The 23,487-nt window shown below is 34.5% G+C and overlaps 1 protein-coding gene across 25 annotated transcripts in view; it reads left to right on the top strand.

The window, feature by feature from the left end:
• FIP1L1 (factor interacting with PAPOLA and CPSF1) overlaps positions 1-23,487 on the top strand; it is a 69,961-nt gene that overhangs the window by 29,362 nt on the left and 17,112 nt on the right. For 13 of the 25 annotated variants that reach the window (XM_037034207.1, XM_037034205.1, XM_037034220.1 and 10 more), the window contains 4 exons: positions 8,409-8,502; positions 10,438-10,594; positions 20,535-20,561; positions 22,537-22,591. In XM_037034207.1, the coding sequence (XP_036890102.1) occupies positions 8,409-8,502; positions 10,438-10,594; positions 20,535-20,561; positions 22,537-22,591 (333 nt within the window). The remainder of the gene's footprint in view (positions 1-8,408; positions 8,503-10,437; positions 10,595-20,534; positions 20,562-22,536; positions 22,592-23,487) is intronic. The other 12 variants (XM_037034223.1, XM_037034216.1, XM_037034218.1 and 9 more) reach the window with 1 other exon arrangement.

Here is a 23,487-nt window from a genome sequence, read left to right as displayed (position 1 = left end):
TTGAAGTCTGTTTTGTTAGGTGTAAGTATTGCTACCCCAGCTTTTTTAATTTGCGTGGAATATTTTTTCCAGCCCTTCAGTTTTCATTCTGTGTGATCTTTTGTTCTGAGGTGGGTCTCTTGTAGACAGCATATATATGGATCATGTTTACTTATCCTTTCAGGTACACTATGTTTTTTTATTGAAACATTTAATCTGTTTACTTTTAAGGTTATTATTGACAGTTATTTATTGCCATTTTATTCTTTATACCTATGTACCTCTCTATTTCTTCTTCTTCAAGCAGTCCCTTTATCCTTTCTTGCTATACTGGTTTGATGATAATAAACTCCTTTAGTCTTTTATTTATTTATTTATTTGTCTGGGAAGCTCTTTATTTCACCTTCAATTTTAAGTGAGAGCCTTGCTACATAGAGTAATCTTTGTTGCAGGTCTTTGCTTTTCATCACTTTGAATATTTCATACCAAACCCTTCTTTCCTAAAGTGTTTCTGATAGCCTTATAAGAACTCCATTTTAGGTAACCATCTCTCTTCCTGCCCTTAACATTCTCTTTGTCTTTAACCTTTGATATTTTGTTTATGATGTGTCTTGGTGTAAGTCTGTGTGGGTTAGTCTTGATTGGAAGTCTCAGTATTTCCTGAACTTACGTGACTTTTTTTTTTAACCAGGTCAGGGAAGTTTTCAGTCATTATTTCTTCAGACAGATTCTCTATCCCTTGCTCATTGTCTTCTCTGGTACCCCTATGATGCAGATGCTGTTATGCTTGATGTTGTCCCAGATGTCTCTCAAACTTTTCTTATTTTTTAAAATTCCCTTTTCTTTTTGATGTTCTGCATGGGTGCTTACTGTTATCTTGTCCTCTAAATTGCTGTCTTGTTATTCTGCTTCTTCTGTCCTGCTGTTATTCCTTGTAGTGTATTCATTTCAGATACTGTATTCTTTATTTCTTCTTTATGGTTTCTTTGTCCTTTTTAGTTCTTTATGTTTTCTGTGTCCTTTTTAATTCTTACTAACTCTTTATAAGTTCTCACTGAATTCATCTGTTCTTCTCCTTAAGTCCTTGAGTATCCGTATAACCATTGTTTTAAACTCTGCATTTGGTATTTTGGTTGTTTCCATTTAACTTAATTCTCTTTCTGGGCATTTCTCTTGTTCTTTCATTTGAAGCATACTTCTTTGTCTCTCAATTTTGTGTCTCTGTATTAAGTAGATCTGCTATGACTCCCAAACTTGTTATGATGACTTTGTGATAAAAATGTTTTGTTGGCCTCAGGGGCCCAATCTTTTAGGTCATCTGAGCTTAGTGCTCCAGGAGTATTTTTTGTGGATTATGCATACCCCCTGTTGTAGAGTCATGAATGCTGTTGGCCTCTCCATGGATAGAATTAACTCTTCAGGCTAGAAAAGTATAAGGGTAAACCTCAGTCACTATATGAGATGCTGCACAGGGGCTGTCCCACGAGGTGGAGTTGTTCCCTGTAGGGTTTTATGCCTGCTGAAACCTCCCTTTGGATGTGCCACCTACTTGTCTAGTTGGGTCAGAGTCTGGTGTGGTCTCAGGCCCACTACTGCTTGTGTTGGTTCTAGGTCCTCTTGGGTAGGGTTCAAGTACAGGTTAATGTCAGATGTATATAACCAGTCGTGAGTTACCTGTCTGGAGCCACTGAACTGTTTACTGTTTATGTCTGTATCTACTGGACCTGGGTGTGCATGGGAGAGGTCAGTCTGTGTATAAGGTTTAGCTTCATCTAGCTTAGAGCTGGAGACAGATCTGTAAATGGACTCAGGCTCCCTGAGGTTCATCTCCATCTCCCCTTGAAGTTGCCTGGTCTTCCTCCAGAGCTTTCTGAGAAAAGATTAGAGTGGGCCTAGGCTGAGCATGAACCACAGTCACTTCCACAGATTGTGAGCTCCGTAGGGCATGGCAACCAGGGTTGGGATGAGGGGGCTTAGTGGGCACCCTACTCGGGGATCACAGAGTCAGACACCCAGCGAGGAAAGAGAGTCCTCCCCTACTCCAGAGCCAAAGCACTGAGTCTCTGCCAGAGTCTGTAACTAGTTCTCCATGGAGGGGTTGCTGCAGGTTCAGTATGGGTGCAGCCAGCAGTGTCCTCTGCAGCTGCCTGGGGCTCAGGGGGACATATCAGAAGTCTCCCATTGGAGGTTATGCTGGTCTAGCCCACAGCAGGGGCTAAGCACTTCCAGTCCCAGACAATAACCTCTGAGGGAATCACCCTTTGAGTGTCCCCACTCTGAGCTGCTGTCTGCTCACTCTGTGGAACTGAGCCCAGTCAGGTGGGGTATCCAGGGCACTTCGCATGGCTGATCCAAACAGTTTCCCATTGGGAGTGATGCCCACAAGCCTGTAGGATAGAGGTGGGTACTTTTTCCCTGCCCACGGGTAGGGCAGGCTGAGCTCAAAGAGGAGATAGGACTGATCTTCTCCCTTCCTCCCCCTCCAAGATGTAGCCACACGCTCAGCCTTGTGGTTCCTAGACAGAAACCTCCTCTGGAGATAGGGTCTGAAAGTCCCAAGCAGCATTCTGGTTTCCTGCTTGTCTGAACTGAGCAGTTCGGGGTGGCCAAGTGATTCTACAAGTGGGGGTGGGGAGCCGCTATGTGTGCCAGGTCAGGGAGGTTAGGGAGACAGGTCCTCTCGCCAAAGCCACACAGTTTAGTCACACACAGTTTGTATGGATCTCTGCCAAGAGCCTCTCCAGAAAAAGAGAGCCCCAAATGTTACTGCTGGGTGTGGCCAGCAGACACCCAACCCCCCACCGGCTGCTGGCCCCACAGGTTCTGAGTAGAGTATAGTGTGCTATCCAGCAGTCGGAGGCTGTCTGCTACCCAGGCTGTCCACTCCCCAGGCTGGTGCTGTAACAGTAGGGGTGCTAGTCCCTGAAAAGTTTGCATCTGGGTCTCATAGGCAGAGTGAATTCACCCTACCAATTTCACCACCAGATGCTATGTGGGCTATTCTTCCAATCTCTCTTGCTCTGGGTTAGGGATCCCTGGGTGGGTTGAGACCTCAGGCTCCTGGAGTGAGGGAGTTTTGCAACCAGTTTTGCAGCCATGATATCCCCCCCAGCTTCTGCTGCACCTGGGTGCGGGAGTTTGCCCTTTCTGTGTTTCCACCCTTTGTGTTCCTTCTTCATGCACCTTCATCTGTAAATTCTTCGTTTTGTTGTAGTATATCAGTTCAGCTAGCCTTTAGTTGGTTATTCAGGTTGATTGCTCAATGTTTTAGCTGTAAATTTGGTTTGGGGCCAAGAGCAGGTTAGTGTAACTTCCACCTCTCTGTGTCCATCTTAGAATCCCCTCATTTAATTTATATTCTTCGTCTCTTTTTTTTAAGTCTTTTTGTTGGTAGCTACTATCAGAGGTGGATTAAACTTTTTCTATTGTAAGCAGATCGGTAAATAGTCTATTTGCTGAGTTGGAATTTGCATATAATATTTTCTACACATCCTTTCTCTGCTTATATTCTTCCCTCTATCTCAAATTTCTTCCATTTCCATCCAATGTGGCTAAATCTGCTCCACATGTCTTTCAAGGCTCATCTCTTTCCTGATTAGCTTTAAAAATGTTACACCAATTTTTCATGCAGTATTATTACAGCCATCTATGTAAATGTATGACCTGAGTTAGACATTCATACCAAAGATACCTGTCTTTAACGTGAGAATATGAAATAGCTACATTCTAGGGTTTCCCTTTCCCAGAGACTGTACCCTTGAACTATCTTACAGTTCTTATTAGTGGCTCTGATGTGAAAAACCAGCATCAATAGATTTCTGCAAGGATATGTATTAGTATTATTAATTCTTTTAGAATAGGGGTTCTGAAATTTCTTTGAAACAGTAACCCCTAAGAAAATTTGCTGCAAATTGTGGACTCTTGCCTGAAAAATAACATGCTTACATGTACATAAATTTAGGTTCAGGGCCCCCCTGATCCTCTTGTGGTTTAGATATTCTAGTTAAGGACTCTTGCTCTAAAGTACAGGTAAATTCTTAGATTAAGCCTGACAGTTACTAAGAGGGCTGTATACTCAGACCGTATTTTTTTACTTCTCCTGATTAAGTTAACTTTATTGAACTGTGTGTTATTCTTATGCTTCACCCAGTGTGAAGGAATATTTTGAGAAACAGCCCTGAAAATCGCTTTCACTTTTACTGTAGAAATACTGGAGACTTTTGTCCCTGTTTCAGTGTTTTTCAAAACACAAAATTACAGTCCGTTAGTGGAGCATAAAATCAGTTTGGTGGTGTCAGCCACCAGATATTTCTTGTATTGTTTTGTATTGTTTATTTTGTTTTTTGCTTATGTTATATTTAAACACTAATAAAATTTTATTTTAATGTTACCTTTTCTTTATAATAACTGTTATTCATGAGACTTGGTTTTTTATATAATATACGTGTACTAGATTGCCTTACAAGCTAAATATTTCTTTAGGAACTGGGTTTTGTGATCTAAAAGTTTAAAAACTACTGTACTCCATCATACTTTGTCTTCAGGTGGTCTCAAAGGAGAAATTTTTTTCCCATTTGCTTTCATCTATAAAGTGGAAAAAATAGTAGTTGCTACCTTATAGGGTTATTATGAGAAGTAAATACAGATGGTCCCCTGCTTAATGATGATTTGTGTTGATGATTTTTTGACTTTATGATAGTGAAAAAGCAATGTGCAATTAATAGAACCTAAATACTTTGAATTTTGATCTTTGATCTTTTCCTGAGCTAGTGATATGCGGCAAGATACTCTCATGCCGGGCAGCAGCAGAGAGATCATTTTGCCCAACTGTAGGTTAATGTAGGCGTTCTGAGCACATGTAAGGTAGGGAAGGCTAAGCTGTGATACATTGTTTTGTATGTTAGGTGTCTTAAATACATTTTGACTTAGTGGTAGCAATATTTTCAAGTCATGGTGGGTTTATTGGGACATAGCCCTATTCTTAGTCAAGGAGCACCTGTGTATATAGAGGCTTAGAACAGTACTTCTCTGCCAGATAACAGGTGCTCAATAAATACTAGCTATTACTCTTATTAGGAACAGCAGTTTCAGAGAAATGCTTTGTTTTTGTCCTATGCACATTAAAGGGTTTTGTTATTAATAATGTCCTTTATTTTTGCTGTTAAATAAGCTCAGATAAATTTGTGGCAAAAGATTGCTAACTAATCTTTTGTTCATCTTCCCTTGGCTCTGATTTTGTCCCTTTAAAAGTTTCTTTTGTATCTCTTCTGTAAGCAGTCCTCATACCCTTTCTGGAACATCAGAATCATCAAAATATGGCATTTTAATTTAATTATATTATTAGAGATGTTCATATATATATCTGTGCCAGGAGGAAAGGTAGAGGCTCTTATGAACATTCACTGCCTGTTTTGTCCTGTAGATTAATAAAACTGTAGATATCACTGTGATTAGTTTGTCTCTTTCAGTTTTTTACTACTGTGTATGATTACGTCTGGTTGACTTAAGAGAGACTTAAGAGAATCTTGATAGCTGTACAGTATTAGCTGTCTGCCTTTGTGAACAAACTTATTAGCCCAGTTAAACTTGTGCTATGTGGCAATCCAAGTCATAGAAGATTGTTATAGTGGAGCTCTACTAAATCTTTCATTTATTGAAGTAAAAAGTGTTACATGAAAAACTTGTAGAATAAATGTGGTTCAATATTTTATTCATGTTATCAGAAAACATTGAATTGTTTAAGTACTCATCTGTGTTAAATATGTGCTTTTGTGTTACTTTGTATATACTTATATTTCTGTCATAAAATATTTCTAAACAAAATGGTAACCTTCACATTTATGATTAAGGTAAATTAATTTGTATTATAAAAATGCCTGGGCAAGGAAATGTTATTTTTATGGAAATACAAGGAATGAAAAATTTATGGACTTCCTCTAGAAGACAGGGGGCAAACACAAGGCCCGCAGGCCGAATGCGGCCCTCCACCTTGTTTTATCCATCGGGGCATCTTGTTTCTACCCGGCAGCAGCGCTGAGCTCTCACTTAACTGTCACGGAGTAGTTACACTTATACAGTCCTAAAATTATGTTTGGCCCTTTGAAGGCAACCACAAAACCAATGTGCCCCCAGTGAAAGTGAGTTTGACACCCCTGCTCTACAGATACACATTTCTTAAGATTCATTTCTCATTTGTATGTTTATAGAATGTAGTGTATGCCATTTTGAATCTTTAGTAATTAAACAATCCATTTAAAGCTGAAAAAAGAAATGAGATTTCTCTGATCTTTTTAAAGATAAGCTTTAAGAAATAAATAGTCCTTTATGCTAGAGTTTTTCAAATCCATGTTGAAAGGTTATAGAAATATTTCCCCAGCACAAAAATTAGAATATTATATCTAGATTTAATTTTTTTGCTACGTTTAACAATTTGGAGAATTTGCAGTCCACATTGCAATTCCAAACAAATTTCTGAGGATTATTCTTCATGGTTTAATTTAAAAAGATGCTGAGGGGAAAATCCAGCAATTGAGAATGGAAAAGGAAATAATAGAAATGAAGACTTTTACAGTAAATGAAGTCTATGTAGTAATAAATGGTAAGGAGAATCCTGGCCTCAGAATATACACCTTTATCTGTTAGGATATTAGAATCTGAGATTTGTATATATATCAGAAATCTTATGAAGTTTTTAAAGGGCTAATGGCATGTACTTTGATAGGAAGTTTATTGTGGGCATAGCTTTATAATTATTTTAAGTTTGGGGGAAGAAATTGGAGCAATATTTATTATGTTAAAGGTATTCGGATTTTTCTAATATGTTAATGCTAGGATGGTTTCCCAGACATATTGAAGGGTATAATTTAAATAAAATCACTCTTGATCATGAGGGAACCCTTGGAAGACAATGACCCAGGCATAAAGTTGCAAAGGCTTGAACTTTAAAAAAAATTGTATTAAAATTATAGAGAACAGAGTCTTAAGTGGGCAGACGGTAAGTTGAAATTGACTGTGTAGTTGAAGCCATTTCAAGTGCTATTATATACTCAACAGGGCTGTCTGTTTTGTTTTTGTGTTATAGGGCTTTTCAAGCTTCACTTGAGACAAGCTTATACCAAATTTTTATTTTTCCAGAAGCCCTATATTTCTCAAGGCTGGTTATCTTGCTGGAAGGCAGCCTGGTCAGGGAAGGGGGTTCTATAAGCTTTGGAATCTAGACTCAGATTTGAAAGTTAGTTTGTCCGTTTAATTGTTACTGAGGTCAGTGACATCACTCTGGTCCCTAGCTTTATAATTTTTAACAAATATACATAATTTTTTAAAATTTAGGATTATTGTGAGGTTTAGGTAAAATATATAGGCATTTAACAAATTGTACCTCCTGGTTTTAGTCATTTTAGGAACATAATATGGGGACTGGACAGATACACAGTGTTTTGATTGTTTTACTTTTTATAAAGTTTTAAAGGCAGGATTGTTCATAACTGAATATAGATGAAGAGAAATTCATACAATTTGCATCCATTTTTCATTGCCTATTCCTACAAGTAATTTTTGTCTTACTAAACATGTACTTTTTATCAAGTCCTTAACCACACTAAATGGCTTTCAGTATTTTTAAAAATTTAACTTACCAGATTTTCCTTCTACATTTACAGCACTTTGCAGTTGACTGTTGTCCATCTACTCATATACTTTAATGGGTTGTAAATAAAATTGAAGGTGTGGCAGTTCTTTTTTTATTTTTATTTATTTATTTGTATTTAATTCTTATTCAAGTACAGTTTTCTGTTTTATATTCCCTGCCCTGCCCCCCCCCCCCTGTGAAGGTGTGGCAGTTCTAATTTAAAAATTAGAACTTTTCTATCTAAAGGGAAGTTATCAGAAATGTAAAACTGGTTCCTTCTTTGTGTTTTCTAATGCTCTGAATAAGTCACTAAGGAACATATCTATCTCTGTGTGTCAAAATGAGTGTTATTTCTTTTCAGGCATTTTTAGAGGTATTTCTAAAAGTTTCTGTAATAGAACTGTGCTATTATAATTATCATGACCAAAACTTATTTTCGTTGGTTTAGTATTTGCTACCTAATTCAATTCCACAGGATAAATTCAGTTGGATAGTATTAAAAAATAGTAAATTTAAAAGAAAACCTATAAAAATACTTAAATCTAACCTTTCAATCATCATTGGGTATGTTGATCCAAGCTTATTAATTTAAAAATGTAGTTTTTATGACCATGCAAAGTGGAGAAGTTTAATCAATTTAGTCAAGTTTTTTCAGTATGTAAAAAAATCAGGTATTTATAACCTGATTTTTATTTTAAAGTACACTGCATAGAGTTTTAGATTTATTTCTCTCCTGATATTTGTATTCTCTTTTAAATATCTATTTAGGTGAAAGTGAGTTGATTTAATTTTTATGTTACAGGAGACTCCCTGGGGCAATCGATGTTATCGGTCAGACTATAACTATCAGCCGAGTTGAAGGCAGGCGGCGGGCAAATGAAAATAGCAACATACAGGTTTAGTATTTTTTAAATTACTATTTTTTTAGCTGAAAAATATATGCATGTTTTCATTTAATTTATTCAATATATATTCATAGTGTTATGTGTTAGGTGCTATACAGAGATTTAAAATATGAAGTCAGTCACCACTTTACTGCAAATAAAATTTAGAATTTATAACTTTGGGGGGTTTTTTAGTAAGATTTTTTTCCTTGTTATCAACATAATATATGACTTCATTGGACAAAAAGGAAAATATGGGGGAAGTCTAACAAACAAAATAAAACCACTGAGAATTCTGCTATCTCAAGATAACCTAAGCATTTTGATACATCTCTTCCTTGTCACAAAGCAAGATTGGGATATCGTTATATTTTTGTGTATCCTTTTTTTAAAATTTGAAATTATAATTTGTATTTTTCATTCTTAAAACTATAACTTAAAATCTCTGTGATAGCTTTACTGTATAATATTGATAATATCATAATTTATTTAATGTGGCTTTTCTTGGGGAAAACAAATTTGTAAGCTCTGTATTTTCAGGTGTAAGGATGAAAGGGGATGAGTTGTTAGTAACGGAAGTAATTCAGGTTATTACTTTAGCAACTGAAACTTTCAGCTGTTAAGTTGACCACACTTCCTTTTATTACCTACTTCCTTTTCTTCTACTGAATTTATTGGTGTGATAACAATTACAAATTTACATAGGTTTCAGCTGTACAATTCTGTGCTTTGTCATTTGTGTGTTGTATTTTGGGTTCATCACCTCAAGTCAAGTCTCCTTCCATCAGTATTCTCCCTTATGCCCTTTTCTGCCTCCATCGACCCCTTTCCTTCTGGTCATCTCCACACTGTTGTCTCTCTGTGAGGGTTGTGTTTTTTTTTTCCTTAATCCCTTTCACCTTTTTTACCCAATTCTAAATCCCCTCCTCTCTGACAGATGGCAGTCTATTCTCTGTATTTATGAGTCTGTTTCTATTTTGTTAGTTATTTTCTTTTCGTGAGTACTTAAAAATGGTCCATAGTGTTTTGATTTTCATTACTTTTCATAAATAAATCATGTAAACTGTTCTTTTTAGCATCTTTGAAAGGAAATCATTTCTAAAATCAAGCTAGTTTTTTCTTTCCCCCACTGTCAAAATGCTGCATATAGTACTTTAATCTGTTTCCTTCATTAAAAAATAGCTTATCAGCATATGCCTTACAAAAATTACTATATAAAATGTAGGAAACGTTAATGCAGGGAAGAATGATTATATGTTTAAACACATTCCTAAATGTGTTTATACATTAGAATCCCTCAGGAAACTTGTCAAAAATCCAAATTTCTAGGTGGCATTCCTTTGTAGCTTAGGTGCCTGTCCCTTACCTGTTCACACAGGTCACTATTTTGTAAACACTTGTACTTTTCAAATATAAACCCTTGTTCTTAAAGTTATAGGAGTGACACAGAAGTTATCTACACATCTAGCTGCCTCTCACACCGTTGATGCTCTGGTCTCTTACTCTGCACTCTGGTGATGACAGGCCCTGTTACAATAAATATCTGCTTCCCCTGCCGTGTTAATTTCGTAATGCTAGTATCTGACACTAATAGTTAACATGCTTTAATTTAAATACTTCATCTGGGTAATGATAATACTTATAACATTTGATTTATAAAGTACTTAATTTTGTTTAGAATATTTTTATCTCTTACTTATTTTTTACTAAGAACTTCTGTAATGATTCCGTTGTTTTATAGGGTTTAAATATGTGTGTGAGTGTATCACATCTTTGTGTATATACATACACACACATCATGCACAGAAAATTATTCTTACCTCCTCAAAATATGTATTTAAATAAAACTTTTTACCTTGACTTAGATGAAATGAAATTAATTTACTGAGTTTAATCACAGATAAGAACATTTATTCATCTTTTTAATAAACTGTGCTCCAATTTTAGGTCCTTTCGGAAAGATCTGCTACTGAAGTAGACAACAATTTTAGCAAACCACCTCCATTTTTCCCTCCAGGAGCTCCTCCCACTCACCTTCCACCTCCTCCATTTCTTCCACCTCCTCCAACAGTCAGCACTGCTCCGCCTCTGATTCCACCACCAGGTAAATAGTACATAAGACATTTGATTTTGGAAAAAATAACTCGTGAATATTTCTTTTGTTTTGAATTTAACATTTAAAATATATATTTGAAAAATAACATCTTTACTGATTGCATTGCAGTTGAAGTAACAGACATGAAATTATGTTGTCTTCAGTAGATTCACACTGTAACAGATAAATGCATGTTGTGCTATTGCAGCATAGAAAAGAGGCATTATGTTAAAATAGAGAAGAATGTACAGATACTAAAATTAAGATCCAAAAATACGATCATATTCCCCAAACTAAAGTTGCTAATTGTATAAGTTTATATTGAATTATAAATCATTGTAAACTTGTTTTGAAAAAAACTTTTAAAGATACTTTGAGAATCGGAGTAGGTAAAAAAGTTATACCTATGAAGAGACTCTTGAAATGAAAATCTCAGTCTGGTCATCTTCTTTCTTTGTGTACTGGTTTCCTTTTAGGAGACTACTTCTGGGTGCCAGGTACCTGGTAAATTTTCTGACATATTTGTAGCCATTTTTATTATTTATTTGTTAAAAATTATGTCAGTGGCTATAGAAAAAATTAAAAATAATCCCCAAATTTTATACTTTCAGCCTTTCATCCAGTAGCCTTTATTTCATTCCCCAAAGCTTTTCATTTCATCCCCCCAACCAATTTTTAATGAAACTAACAAGATTGATTGAGATAATAATTACTTTTTTTCTAGGGAGGATGCCCATAGTATATGATGATAAATTATCATTCCTAATCAGAATTACGTGCGTAATATATGTTATGGTTGTAACATATGTCAGTTTATACTGAAGAGCCGTGACCACTTTGTCCATATTTACAGGAGCGCTGTCTTGTGTTTAAAGTGTCAGTTATGATCAGAGTATAGAGGCAAATACAGGGTTTGGCTAGTCCTTCCCTCTACTAATCCTTGTCCCCTAAATATCAGTTATCTCTTGGCCTCACTGCCATAACACCTTTGATTTCCTCCCATTGTCACCTCTACCTTCAAAGGGATTTTAAAACTGTTATGAAAAATGACACTGGCAACAGAGAACCTTGTTGTCTTAAAAATAGTGGAAGAGAACGTTGGGTAGGTTAGAGGTACTTATTCCAGGCATCGTTATTTCTACAGTTCAGTTAATTCTCGCTCCAGCAAGAATATTTTGTTCTGAAACACAAACCAGAAGTTGTGATTTGACCCAAGATTATTTTGTCTTTAATATGATGAGAATTAATAAGGGAAAGTAATGAACAATTAGTGAGTCATAATTGATTTCTTTGTCCTCTGAAAAAGATAAAATGTAGAAATAGTTCATTTTGAACATATTTGATTTAATGAGACCAAAAGATGATCAGTGTTTGTGTTAATAGTTCTTAAACTAGATTACTTTGTAACCTTATTTAAACTTCACTAGGTACTAAAAGTGATTTAAGAAAATTTTCTTGTTTACTAGCTAGATAATATATCCCCAGATAGCTAACATTTTATATAGTTCAACAGTAGCTGTTTATTAAAGTGAGAGAGTGGTGATATGCTGTTTGTTAAAGTGAGAGAGTGGTGATATGTGGTAATGATGAAAAAATAAATACTTCCCTGGTATAACAATATTTAGTAGCTCTGGAAGAGATCGCCAATAGGAAGTGGGCTTTTTTTAATGATAAAATTGCTCCCATTTATTTTGCCATATTTCTTTCTAAGAATAACAAATCTTTTAATAATGTATACATTATCTGTGGCATTCTGTAACAGATTATTCTGTTGTATAAACTATATATTTAATGTTAATTTTAAAGCACATGCTTTCCATGTTTTAAATAACTATCCAAATTTCCTTTGATGCTTATTTTTGGATTGCACCTCATTCTGTTCCATCAGCATTTTAAGAATACAAGTTCAGGTGAATTTTAATGCTGGTTTAAGCAGTTCCCTAACATTGGTGTGTCTGCTGGAGTGAGGTGGGGGAAGATAGTAATTAATATTAAAAACCAAATATTTGTGAGTTGAGGCTAGCTGAAATACTCCTCATTTTCACTAGATTGTGAGCTGTTGGGGAGAGTATGTTTCCCCACAGTGCTAATCACAGATGTCTTGTGTATGCTTGACATACTCTAAATATGTTAACTGATTGAGTTAGAAACATATTTATGTATCTATAACAGGTAGCATCGGATTGACAGCTGGCACAGTCACACAAGGCACTTACCAGTCAGAATGGTCACTAGCATCAAATAACACTATTGCTGCATAATACATGTCAGCTGCATGTAGCTCTTGATTAGAGCCACATTTTAACTTACCATTTACCCAAGAACCACATGATTATAATATGTTCAATTGAGTTTGCTGTGATTTATATCACCTTAGAATCCTAAGCAGCTAAGGAAAGAAAGCTGGCTCAGGAGGGTTTTTTGTAAGTATTGCCTTTATAAATAAACTCCGTTTTTCTAGGAGAAACCTTAGGTTTTCTTTGTGCTTTGTTGAGAGATACTAAAAGGAAGAAAATCTTTGAGAATTAATTTAAACATTTTAATTTTGCCTCTGTTAACATTGACTTTTAAGTGCATGAATTTTTAAAACTATAGTTCTGCATATGATGGGACAAATAAGTAATGATATGTTAAGCCCATATTTGGGGGTGCTACCAGTTTTGTTATAAATAAGGTGATCGTATATCCATATTTGCCTACTTTATAGTTTTTGTCCCTGAATAATTATTATTCACTCATAAATGCCCTGTTTGGGAGGATAAAATTTTTAGTCAACTTTATAGTTGGCTCATAGTATAAATAAGTAGTTCATTCCTAGCAATGTAAGGTGGGCTAGACAATGCTCATTCAAGGGACTTCACTGTCAAATCGTTAATAGATGAGGATAAGTATATCGCCTTCTCTCTGCCTGAAACACACATTACAAACATACTTGAGATCTTAGTAACAGAGAATAAAGCATTTCTGGCCATAATAGATTAGTACGAAAGTAGAGGAGGTTTTGTATTAGAGAGCATATAAACATATAAGGGACCTGTGGTCCTAAATTAATGTTGAGACTTTTGTATTTTTTAAATGAAAAAATATTAATCTGGTTCCTAGTTGCTCTACTAACCATAGCTTGAAAACAAATACTAATTATTCAAGATCTTTCTGAATTTTCAGAAAATCTATCTTCATTTTCTAGTAACCTAGATCTATTGTTAGTATGGTTTCTTTCACTGTGTAATAACACAAATAATGGCTAATACTGAATGCTTACTATTAAGACAATGTTCTTAGCACACTTCTTTTATTAACTTAATTTTATTCTTGACAGCATTTAAAGTAGAAACAACTTTACAGATACAGAAACTCAGACTCGGGAGTTTAAGCATTAGCTAGAAAAGTAGCAGAACCAAAATTCTAACCCAAGCAGTTTTGCTCCAAAGCCTATTTCATGAACTATGTTGAAGTGAATCATTCCCCATGTCAAGAAGGCTTTATTATTGGATTATGTGCTTCATGCCAGTAACATGTCTTAAAAGCTTTGTTTTTCTTTTTAAGCATTTTCTTGAAGTTGAAGTGCATGCATGTGTATGTGTAGGGAAGTTATGGAGATTGTAAAGAGCAGAAATCAGATTTTTTTAAAAATCAGTTAACTGCAGTATTAATATTTGTCTGATTTGTGTTAAGAAATCAGTGTTCACTGAAAAGGCTAGTTTTGAAATTCTTATTAGAATAAGAATTGTAAAATTGGAAGGATTGCTGTTACAGAGTAGTTGACTTTTTTTTTAATTTGGTAAAATAAGCGTAACAAAATATTTATGATTTTAACCATTTTGTAAATGTATAATTAATTCAGTGACATTAAATACATTCACAATGTTGTATAACCATCACTGGGATCTGTACCTAAAACTTTTTCATCATCTATAACAAAACTATGTACTCACTGAACAATAACCCCTTCCTGTTTACCCCAACCCCTGCTAGAATGGAATCTACCATTCTTTCTATGAATTTGCCTATTCTGGGTACCTCATGTAAGTGGAATCATTCAATATTTGTTGGCATCTGGCTTAATGATTGTAGAGAAACTTTTTAAAATTGTTCAACCTATGTTGCATTTTATTTAGGGTTTTATGTGTTAATTTCTGTTAGTGTCATGTTTTATTTTTATGTTTTTATAATGGAGTTTACTGACAAGGCGTAATTCAGTTTAACTCATTTCTTGTTGCATTCATCAGTATTCAGGCTCATGTGACTGTGGTTCTGTATGTCTTGGGAACAATAAATGTAGCTCAGCAGTAAAATTCTTCTACATTGAAGAAGGCTCTCTGCTTTACTGAGATGCAGCCCAACTTGTCTGGACCACAGACAAGTCATCACGGCACTTAAAGTGGGATATAAGGTTTAGCTGTTTATCTAGGCTTCAAAATGTGTAAGCTTCTGCATTTTAGAAGGAATTAGATTTCTCCCTAAAAGATGGTCAGGTATGTCGGTGTCTTACTACTCATCTAGTACTACAAATTATATGAACTTGAAAATTGCGTATTCCTTAAATACCTTGAACTGGAGTTAGCAATGATAGATGGGGCTTGGGGGAAGAAATGCAGCATACATCTGGAGTCTTCTGCATAGCCTCCAAGGCCTACTATGTTTTTAGATTTCTTTTCGGTTAGTCTGATACTAGCACAGACTCTCAAACATTTTGGTCACAAACTCCTTTACACTCTTAAAAATTACTCAGACCCCAAAGAGCTTTTATTTATGCATATTACATTGAGTTTTTGTATTAGATCTTAACTAAGAAATTAAAATATTATATTTAATATACTTATTTTCTAAAATACTCAAAATAAGCCTATTACATATTAACATTAAGAAAATATTTTCTTTAAAAATAACTATTTTTCTAGAACAACAAAAAACATTTAGTGCAAAGAATGGCATTGCTCTACAGTTTTTCGATCTCTTTACTGTGTAGCTTAATGGAACACTAGATTGACCTAATTGACCTAATTGTTTTTATACGTTATGTAGCCTCTGGGAAACCTAATTGTAGACCTGTAAGAGAATGAGGGTGGAAATAGCAAATGACATCTTAGTATTTTTATGAAAGTAGTTTTGTTTTGACCTTGCAGATTTCTAGAAAGGCCTTAGATACCCCAGGAATTTCCGAGTAGCACTTTGAGAACTGCTGCTTTGGCAGAAGGTTGGCCTATATTGGATGAATGTTATTAGCACCTTTGAGGGAGTATAATTTTGCCCTTATAAAATGATAAGCTATTTCATGAATATAACATTTATTATGTTCATTTATTATGCTCATTAAAAAGTTCAGTGAAGCTTTTTGGTCTTAACACAGCAAATCTGTTTATTTACATGCTGTTTGCCAAAAATGTGTTTTATAGCAGTACCTATGCAAAAGAATTCCTTGAAGCTTTTGAGAATTATACTCGTTTTTTATGTTAAAAAAACTTAACAGTTTGTTGTGTTTTTAATACACTCAAGATGGGAACTAATGCTAATTATTTATAATAAGTAGTATGTTCTGGCACAATTAAAAATTAAATGTAAGTTTAATAGAAATTAAGAGGTTCCTTTGAATGGTGATTTTTAGGATGTTGATTTTTTAATGCCTTTTTTGGCCGTGGACACTCTCTTTATAATAGTTGTATTTTTAATAATATAGATGCTACATTTTGTAGAATTTAATTAATATTTAATGTTTGCTTTTTGTTTGTGTGATTCTTCCAGTCATTTTGTGATTATATACGTGCTTACAGAGATCAATTTCTTTACAGTTTTTTTTTTTTTGGTAAAAATATTGAAATTTCTATCAGAGTTGTTTCTATTTGTTTAACAGAATTTTAGTTTCTGTAGCCTGTAGATTATTTTATAAACTGCAGAATTAAGAGACCCTAATATGAATAAAATAGTTCGTTCCATTTATAATTAGCATAAACTGTCTTTTTTTACCTATTAGGTATGAACTATTCTGGTAACTTTGTTGCTCTAAGTTTTGTGAATATAGCACCTCTTAACGGATTTTTTTCTTTAAAATTACTTCCATTCTATTTTGTATTTTATAGTTATTTCATCTTAATTATTAAAAAATAGTTTACAGTATTCTATATTCTGTGTTTCTTTTTTCTTAAAGAGTAAATGGTAGGTGATGTGTGTGTATATAATTTTAAGAATACTGCTACATAGAAAAAAGCATGTAATGGAAGGTGATATGTAATCATTTTGTAAGCCTTGACTTTTCTTTATGCAGAATCTACGTGTGTATGGGCTTGATGACTGACATAAAAATCATTGAGACTTAAGGAAAGTGATCAGGCTTATTTATTTGTAGCATAATAATATTGAAATTTGGAAGTTACCAGTGAGGACCTATCACATAATTAATTCTGCCATGCATTTTGTTGTTGTTGTTGTTGATTTTCTTTAATGTAATAGAGGAATGATGGGTAGTTTTTATGTGTATTGGTTAGCGAGGGCTTCATGACAAATTACTTCAGAATGTATTGGCTTAAAACAACGGTATATTTATTATTCAATAGTTTTTTTGTGTTAGGAAAGTATAATAACATATTTATTATTGAATAGTTTTTTTTGTGTTAGGAAAGTACAGTTTAGCTGAGTCCTCTGCTTCAAGGTCTCTTACAGGCTTTGAGATGGTCATCTCATAGGCTTGATCAGTTCTCTCCAACACAGCAGCTTGTTTCATGAAAGCGTGAAAGGACCGTGCCATGAAAGGCACAAGAAGACGATGGAGGACATCAGTAAGATGGAAGTCACTGTTTCTTGAAACATAGTCCTGGAAGTGACATCCTATCATTTTTGCTGTATTTTATTTGTTAGAAACAAGTTATTACATCTAGCCAGGACTTAAAGGGAGGATATAAATACTACAGGTATAAAAAGGCATAAATACCAGGAGGCGCAGGGATCATTCATCTCATAGGCTACCTGTCACAGAACTTTTTTTTGCCTTAGTTATGCAAAATAACGATGAGATACATTGAGAAAGAGTTCTTAGATAAATTTTATTTGTTTTGTGGTTGAATGCGGAGCCTCTTAATTTTGTGAGAATTTAAAACATTCTTTTTAGTCTGTTCTACAGTTATGCTGCCTTTCTGTTTTCTTGCCTCAGCTCCTTTAGTCCCCCACGTAGGATTTCAGGTCCACTAAGCTCACACCGTGCATTTACGAGCATGCATTGCATACTAGAAAAGTTACACTCCCTGCTCTCTTTCTTTTGAGGGTGCCAGAGAGTATAGGCTGTCATGCAGCTGTACTGTTGTACTTCGGTGTCACACCTTTGTTTCTTAACAGTTTAGAATAGACTTTATTTTGTCTTTATTGAATATTGAGGTGTTCAGCAGTGCAAAACAGAAGTTTAGAATATTAATCCATTGATTCCCAGTCTTTGATCAGCAACATCATCATCTTGTTAGAATGCAAATTCTCGGGGGCCACTCCAGACACTAAATGAGAAGTTCTAGGGGAAGGAGTCCAGCAACCTGTGTTTTAACAAATTCTCCAGGTGGTTCTTCTGATGGATGGTTAACTTTCAGAACCACTAATCCAAAAGCTTTTGGCCAGTACTGGAAATCTTACTTCTACTGCTGTTATACAAGGCTTTCCAGGAAAATAAACATTTTTTCCTACTCATTTTACAGATAAAGGATACAGAAAAAAAACAAAGTACTTGCCTTGTGTATTTCAAGTATGTTGGCTAGGCAGCTCTTGTGTTGGCCAGGAAGGTAGGAGTGTTGGGAGAAGAAAGGGATTTTTGAGATGAATTTTTCTTTCCTTGTATGGTTTCTCTTGGGTTAACAAAGTCAAATGCTAAGCAAAGATTTTTAGATGAAAATTATGTTGGCCTAACATATGCATTTGGAAAATACACTAGATAATTGCCAAAGAATTGACTGTATAGTGTTTAATCAACTTTATAGTTAAGTTTCAGTGAACATTTAGCAATAAAGATTTACATTAAAATATCTTGGGTAGAATAGAGATCTCACAAAAAGGTCCCTTTCTAGTTATCAAGCCAACTTTCTGATGTGTAGATACAAGGCGTCTATTTAGATAGCATGATTTTTCTTTGGTTCTTAATTCCTCCCAGTTGATTTTTTTGAATTGCCCTATAATACTGTTGTTGTAAGATTCAAATTAAAAGCAGACTATACTGAATAATTTGCTTATATGTCTTTTTGTCACTATGTATTATGGGAAGTTTGATAACTTAAATGTTTTTAAAGACTAGATACTGAGAGGGCTGACTAGTAATTTAGTTACTTTGTATGAATTCACATTTTAGTGAGCTGTACTGAGTGTTTTAGCTGAAATGATGCATGCTGTTCATATGTTCATTCAGGTAAAGTTATTAGGATTACAGAGTGGGTTGCTGAATTTGATATAGTTTTTTATCTTATACACCTAAGAAAATGGGTGTTTAAATGTAAAAACTAGGTTACATAGTGAAGGTCAGTAGTGCTAAAAAAAACCCTGTACTGTTGTAAATAAAATCAGGTAATAGTGGATATTAATAAGAACATTAAATGTGTTCTGCCTTTCTTTTCCCATTTAGTTAGGTGTCTGGAATTCTGCTGGCTTGTATTGTTTGCTGGATTCTTATAGTTGAGTAACTTAGCAGCAGGATAACCGCAGGATGAATGAGAATCGCCATTAAGTGTAGATCAGTTTAAGGAGGCCTACTGATTTTTCTAAGATGATGGATGCTTTACATACCTTCTGTAATGTTGTTGGTTTTGTAAGTTTATCCTGTCTCTTTTATTGCATGGTGGTTAAATCAGGTGCATCATTATCCATTTTAAGGCCATTTGCTGCCTTAAGATCTTTTTATATAAACCTATCCTGGTAAAACATACAGAGAAACATTTTAAATAAATTTTTAGCAGATTTTCCATTCACAAAGAAATATTTGAAAGTGGTTCTGTTTTCATTATTTTTTCCCATACATTTAGTTGATGAGTTAGGTTATTTTTTCTCTCTGGACTAATTTTGATAAAGTTCACAGTTCTTACAATAGAATTTAGTAAACCAGTTCTGCTCTGTTGAAGCTATTTATAGTATAAAATTTTCACGAAATAGTTTTTAGTTTTTTTCTGTTTTTCTACTTAGTGATGTCATTTTTCTTCACACAAAAATTAGTTACAATGTGCATGCCACATAAGTTTTATATTAGGATTTAAGGGCACATTTGACAAATGTAAAACTGAGAATGTTTACCATAGTTGAATATTTCTAGTTTATAATGTGTACAGATGAGTGAGAATCACTCAAATTAGTATTTTCTGACTCCTGTAGAAGTAAATTGTCTACATTTATTTTAACGTGCCCTGTGGGTGTATATATATGAATTAGCTGTAACCTCTTTTTCTACTCCCACAAGTCAAGGGAAATAACAACCTTTCCCCACTCCTGTCCACAGGAAAACAGTCCAGACAACACCTTTGTGTCTCACAAAGCTTTACTAAGTGAATATCCATCCTCTTCAGAGCTACCTTGAAGCATCTATAGTACTAAAGAGCCCATTAATGAATTTCCCTATTAAAATGTTAAAGTAATAAGATCAGATGTTGATTATCAAACTTAGTGTTATTTTCAAAGAGTTTGATATTTGCATATGCACAGATGTGCTTTTTAACTGATGTCGAACATTGTCTATGATCACAACTTGTGGGGGAAACTTGTTGTTACCAGGTTGTTAGATGTGGTTTTCATCAGGAGGTCAATGTTATGCACTTGAGTTGGTCCTCTGCAAGAAAACAGAATGCTTCTCTTGAGTGAATAAGCCAGGAAAATGAAGCGAGGGGTTTTATTTCAAAGGTGTGGGTTTTTCTGTTTTTTGGTTTTCTTTGGTGATGGCATAAATACATAACATTATAAAATCCAATTACTATATTAAATTTCATCACTTGTTTTTTAGGTATTCCAATAACTGTACCACCTCCAGGTAAAACTTTTTACATGTTTTCTCCATCATTGTTAATAAACATGAAATTTCAAGCCTATAGTTACAGGAGGGACAGTGTATTGACATGGTTAGAAGATGGAATAGGCTATTGGGATTTCAAGGTCCTATTTTCAGCTCTGCCTTTGCTTCATTCCAGTTTTGATTAACATAATTAGTTATCTTATACCTGTCTTACCCATTTCTGTAGAAGTAGAGATTCTGAGAAAATTCTCACCATATCAATTTGTTGAAGAAAACTGAGTATAGGATAGAAAATAAAATTTTTATTGAAAGTACCAAAGAATTTTTTTATGATACAGTGACTGCAAGAGATGAGAAAGATCATTTATCTTGACTTTATTATGGTTTCTGAGTTTTTTTTTACTCTGCTGGCATAATAATATGAGAATTTTGAACCACACTATCAGCTAGATTGATAACTGGACAGAGATGGTTGTTCTTTGAGTGGTGATTAAATTGTTCATTGTTATAATGGTATGATCAACAGTTTATATGTGGCCCAGTGGTGTTATTTTTTTTTAATTTTTCAGTTTTGTTTTTTTCTAGTAGTATGGTGCAAATGTGATTGCAGGTGTATTAACTTAGTTCAGTGTTTAAAGCCAGGGAGCATAAAGAAATGAGAAGTGGCAGAGCTTTGGAAGGGTGGGTCTAAATTCAAATGACTTTGATAAACAAATGGTAGAGTTTGGGTAGCATAGGTGAGTATACATATTTAGATGTGAGATAGTCACTGTTTGTCTATAAATGTGGCTCAAAAAAGACTTACCAGGAAAGTTATAAAGGAATCATTGGTGTGTCTTTTTAGTTTAAAAAGAACTGTGGTTGTAAGACTGTGTAAAATAAGATTGTGGACTGTAAGGACTAATGTGGTAATTGCTAAACTCTACACTGCTAAGATGTTCAGTAGAGGATTTATAAATCTTAAAACTGGATACAGTGAGGATGAGTGAGCATGGTGACTTTGGAACAACTTGAAGCAGAGCCAAAACTGATTTAATTGGACTTTAGAGAAGGGTTAAGAGAACTGGGATTCATTTTTACATAGAATACTAAAAAGAAGGCCTAGTGGAATTGTTTTTAATATACAGAAGGTGTCAGAGAGTATGACAATGGATTGTTTCTTATCCTCATTCAGTATAGCACATGTATTGCAGTGTGAGAGAGATAATTTAATGCATTTCCTAATAGTAAGAGTTGTTAAAACTTGAAAAGAATTGGTTTCATAAATGGTGGAATCTTAAGGGCTTTGTTGGGATTCTTTTTGCCTGTCTTAATTTGAAAGTGTAGAGTAGATTAACTGTTAAGGTCCCTTTTAGCCACATTCTGTGGTATTTCTTTTAGGTATTGTGAGTTAGTGAGAATACAGACCTCGTGATATAAAGGTGCAAATTATTTTCCTTCCAGACTAATGCAAAACTACATCACGTGCCTTCTTTGTAAAAATAGTTTTTTAGGGTTGTGCTATTAAAACTTATTTTATGATGGATATTCTCAGCGTTAAGCATTTATTATATCTACTGGTAAGATTTTATTTATAAATTATACATATAAAACTCAGAGTATTTTTTGAAAGAGGTAAATGTCTTATTTGCTTTCCTTCTAAACTATTTCAAGTATAACATATCTGGTGGCAACACTACTACTGTTTTATATATGGAGAAGGTAAGGCATTGAGATTAACTTTCTCATACTCACAAAATGGGCTGTGTGTGGTGCTGAAAATAAGACCAGTGTCCTGACTCCCAGTTTGTGCTCTGTGTATTAGACCAGACTGTTCATTTAAAGTTTTATTACTCCAGTGTCTGTTTATAAGTTTAAACTCCATTTTTTTCTGTCCATCTTAACATAGAGAAGCATGTTATGTCCCCAGAAAATTTAGTGATATGCAGCAACTTTTACTCTTGACTTTAGGTGTATATTTTCTTAACTTTTTTCTTATTATTGAATGTTTCAGGTTTTCCTCCTCCACCAGGTGCTCCACCTCCATCTCTTATACCAACAATAGAAAGGTAAATCATTGTGTATACGGTAAACTTTTTATCATCAATAGAGTATTGACAGAAGAATCATACACATATTTTGGTAATGTTTTCAAAGATTTAGTTTTTAAACAGTAGTACCTGCCTTTTAATAAGTCTAGATCTGTGTTAGTACTTTCATATAAGATATTGGACCCATGTCACCCAATAACAATACACAAAGAAAACTAAAAGATAATATTTTGAAATATCTTCCTTTGATTATGACACGCTGATTAAAGAATCTCCTAAGTTGATTTAAAAAAATTGGCTGTAGTCAGTTTTGTGGGAAATGTAAACAGATGACTGGTGACCATGAATAATGCACATTTATTTTGGTATTAAGTGAGGACAGTTATTACCAGGGATCATAGCAAAGAAAACATGCCTTTTTCCTTGCTACTCTGCTGCCCCTCAGCATCCATAAAGGAGGTTGCATCCATTCTGCACGAGAATCGCCTTGTGTTTACACCCCGCATTTATGCTTTATGTTAGTTGGCATACTGCCCCAGAGGGTATTTACCTCATGGATGGCAATACGGTGCTTAACAACATAGGCTGTGGAATCACAGAAACCTGGTTCACATTCGTGCCTTCATAATATACGAGCTTTGTGTTGCTAGGCAAGCTCGTAACTACTCTTCGAGACTTAGTTTCTTCTTTTTCCAAATGGGGTTGATAGAATTGTAAAGATTAAAACAGTTAGTGAATATAAAGCATCAGCATCATTCTTAATAGATAAAAATCACTAATAAATGGTGGCTATTATTTCTGCTGAAGTGGCAAATAAACTCTATAAATACATATTTCTGAAAAAGTGATTTAAATTATATGAAAAGGCAAAAATTGTAAGAACCTTATGATATCAGTAGCATCAAACCCTGCAA

The sequence above is a fragment of the Sturnira hondurensis genome, unplaced genomic scaffold (assembly GCF_014824575.4).
Source record: "Sturnira hondurensis isolate 20B ecotype Veracruz unplaced genomic scaffold, ASM1482457v3 Scaffold0022017, whole genome shotgun sequence".
NCBI classification, from domain to species: domain Eukaryota; kingdom Metazoa; phylum Chordata; class Mammalia; order Chiroptera; family Phyllostomidae; genus Sturnira; species Sturnira hondurensis.
This window is presented reverse-complemented; position numbering and strand designations above follow the sequence as displayed.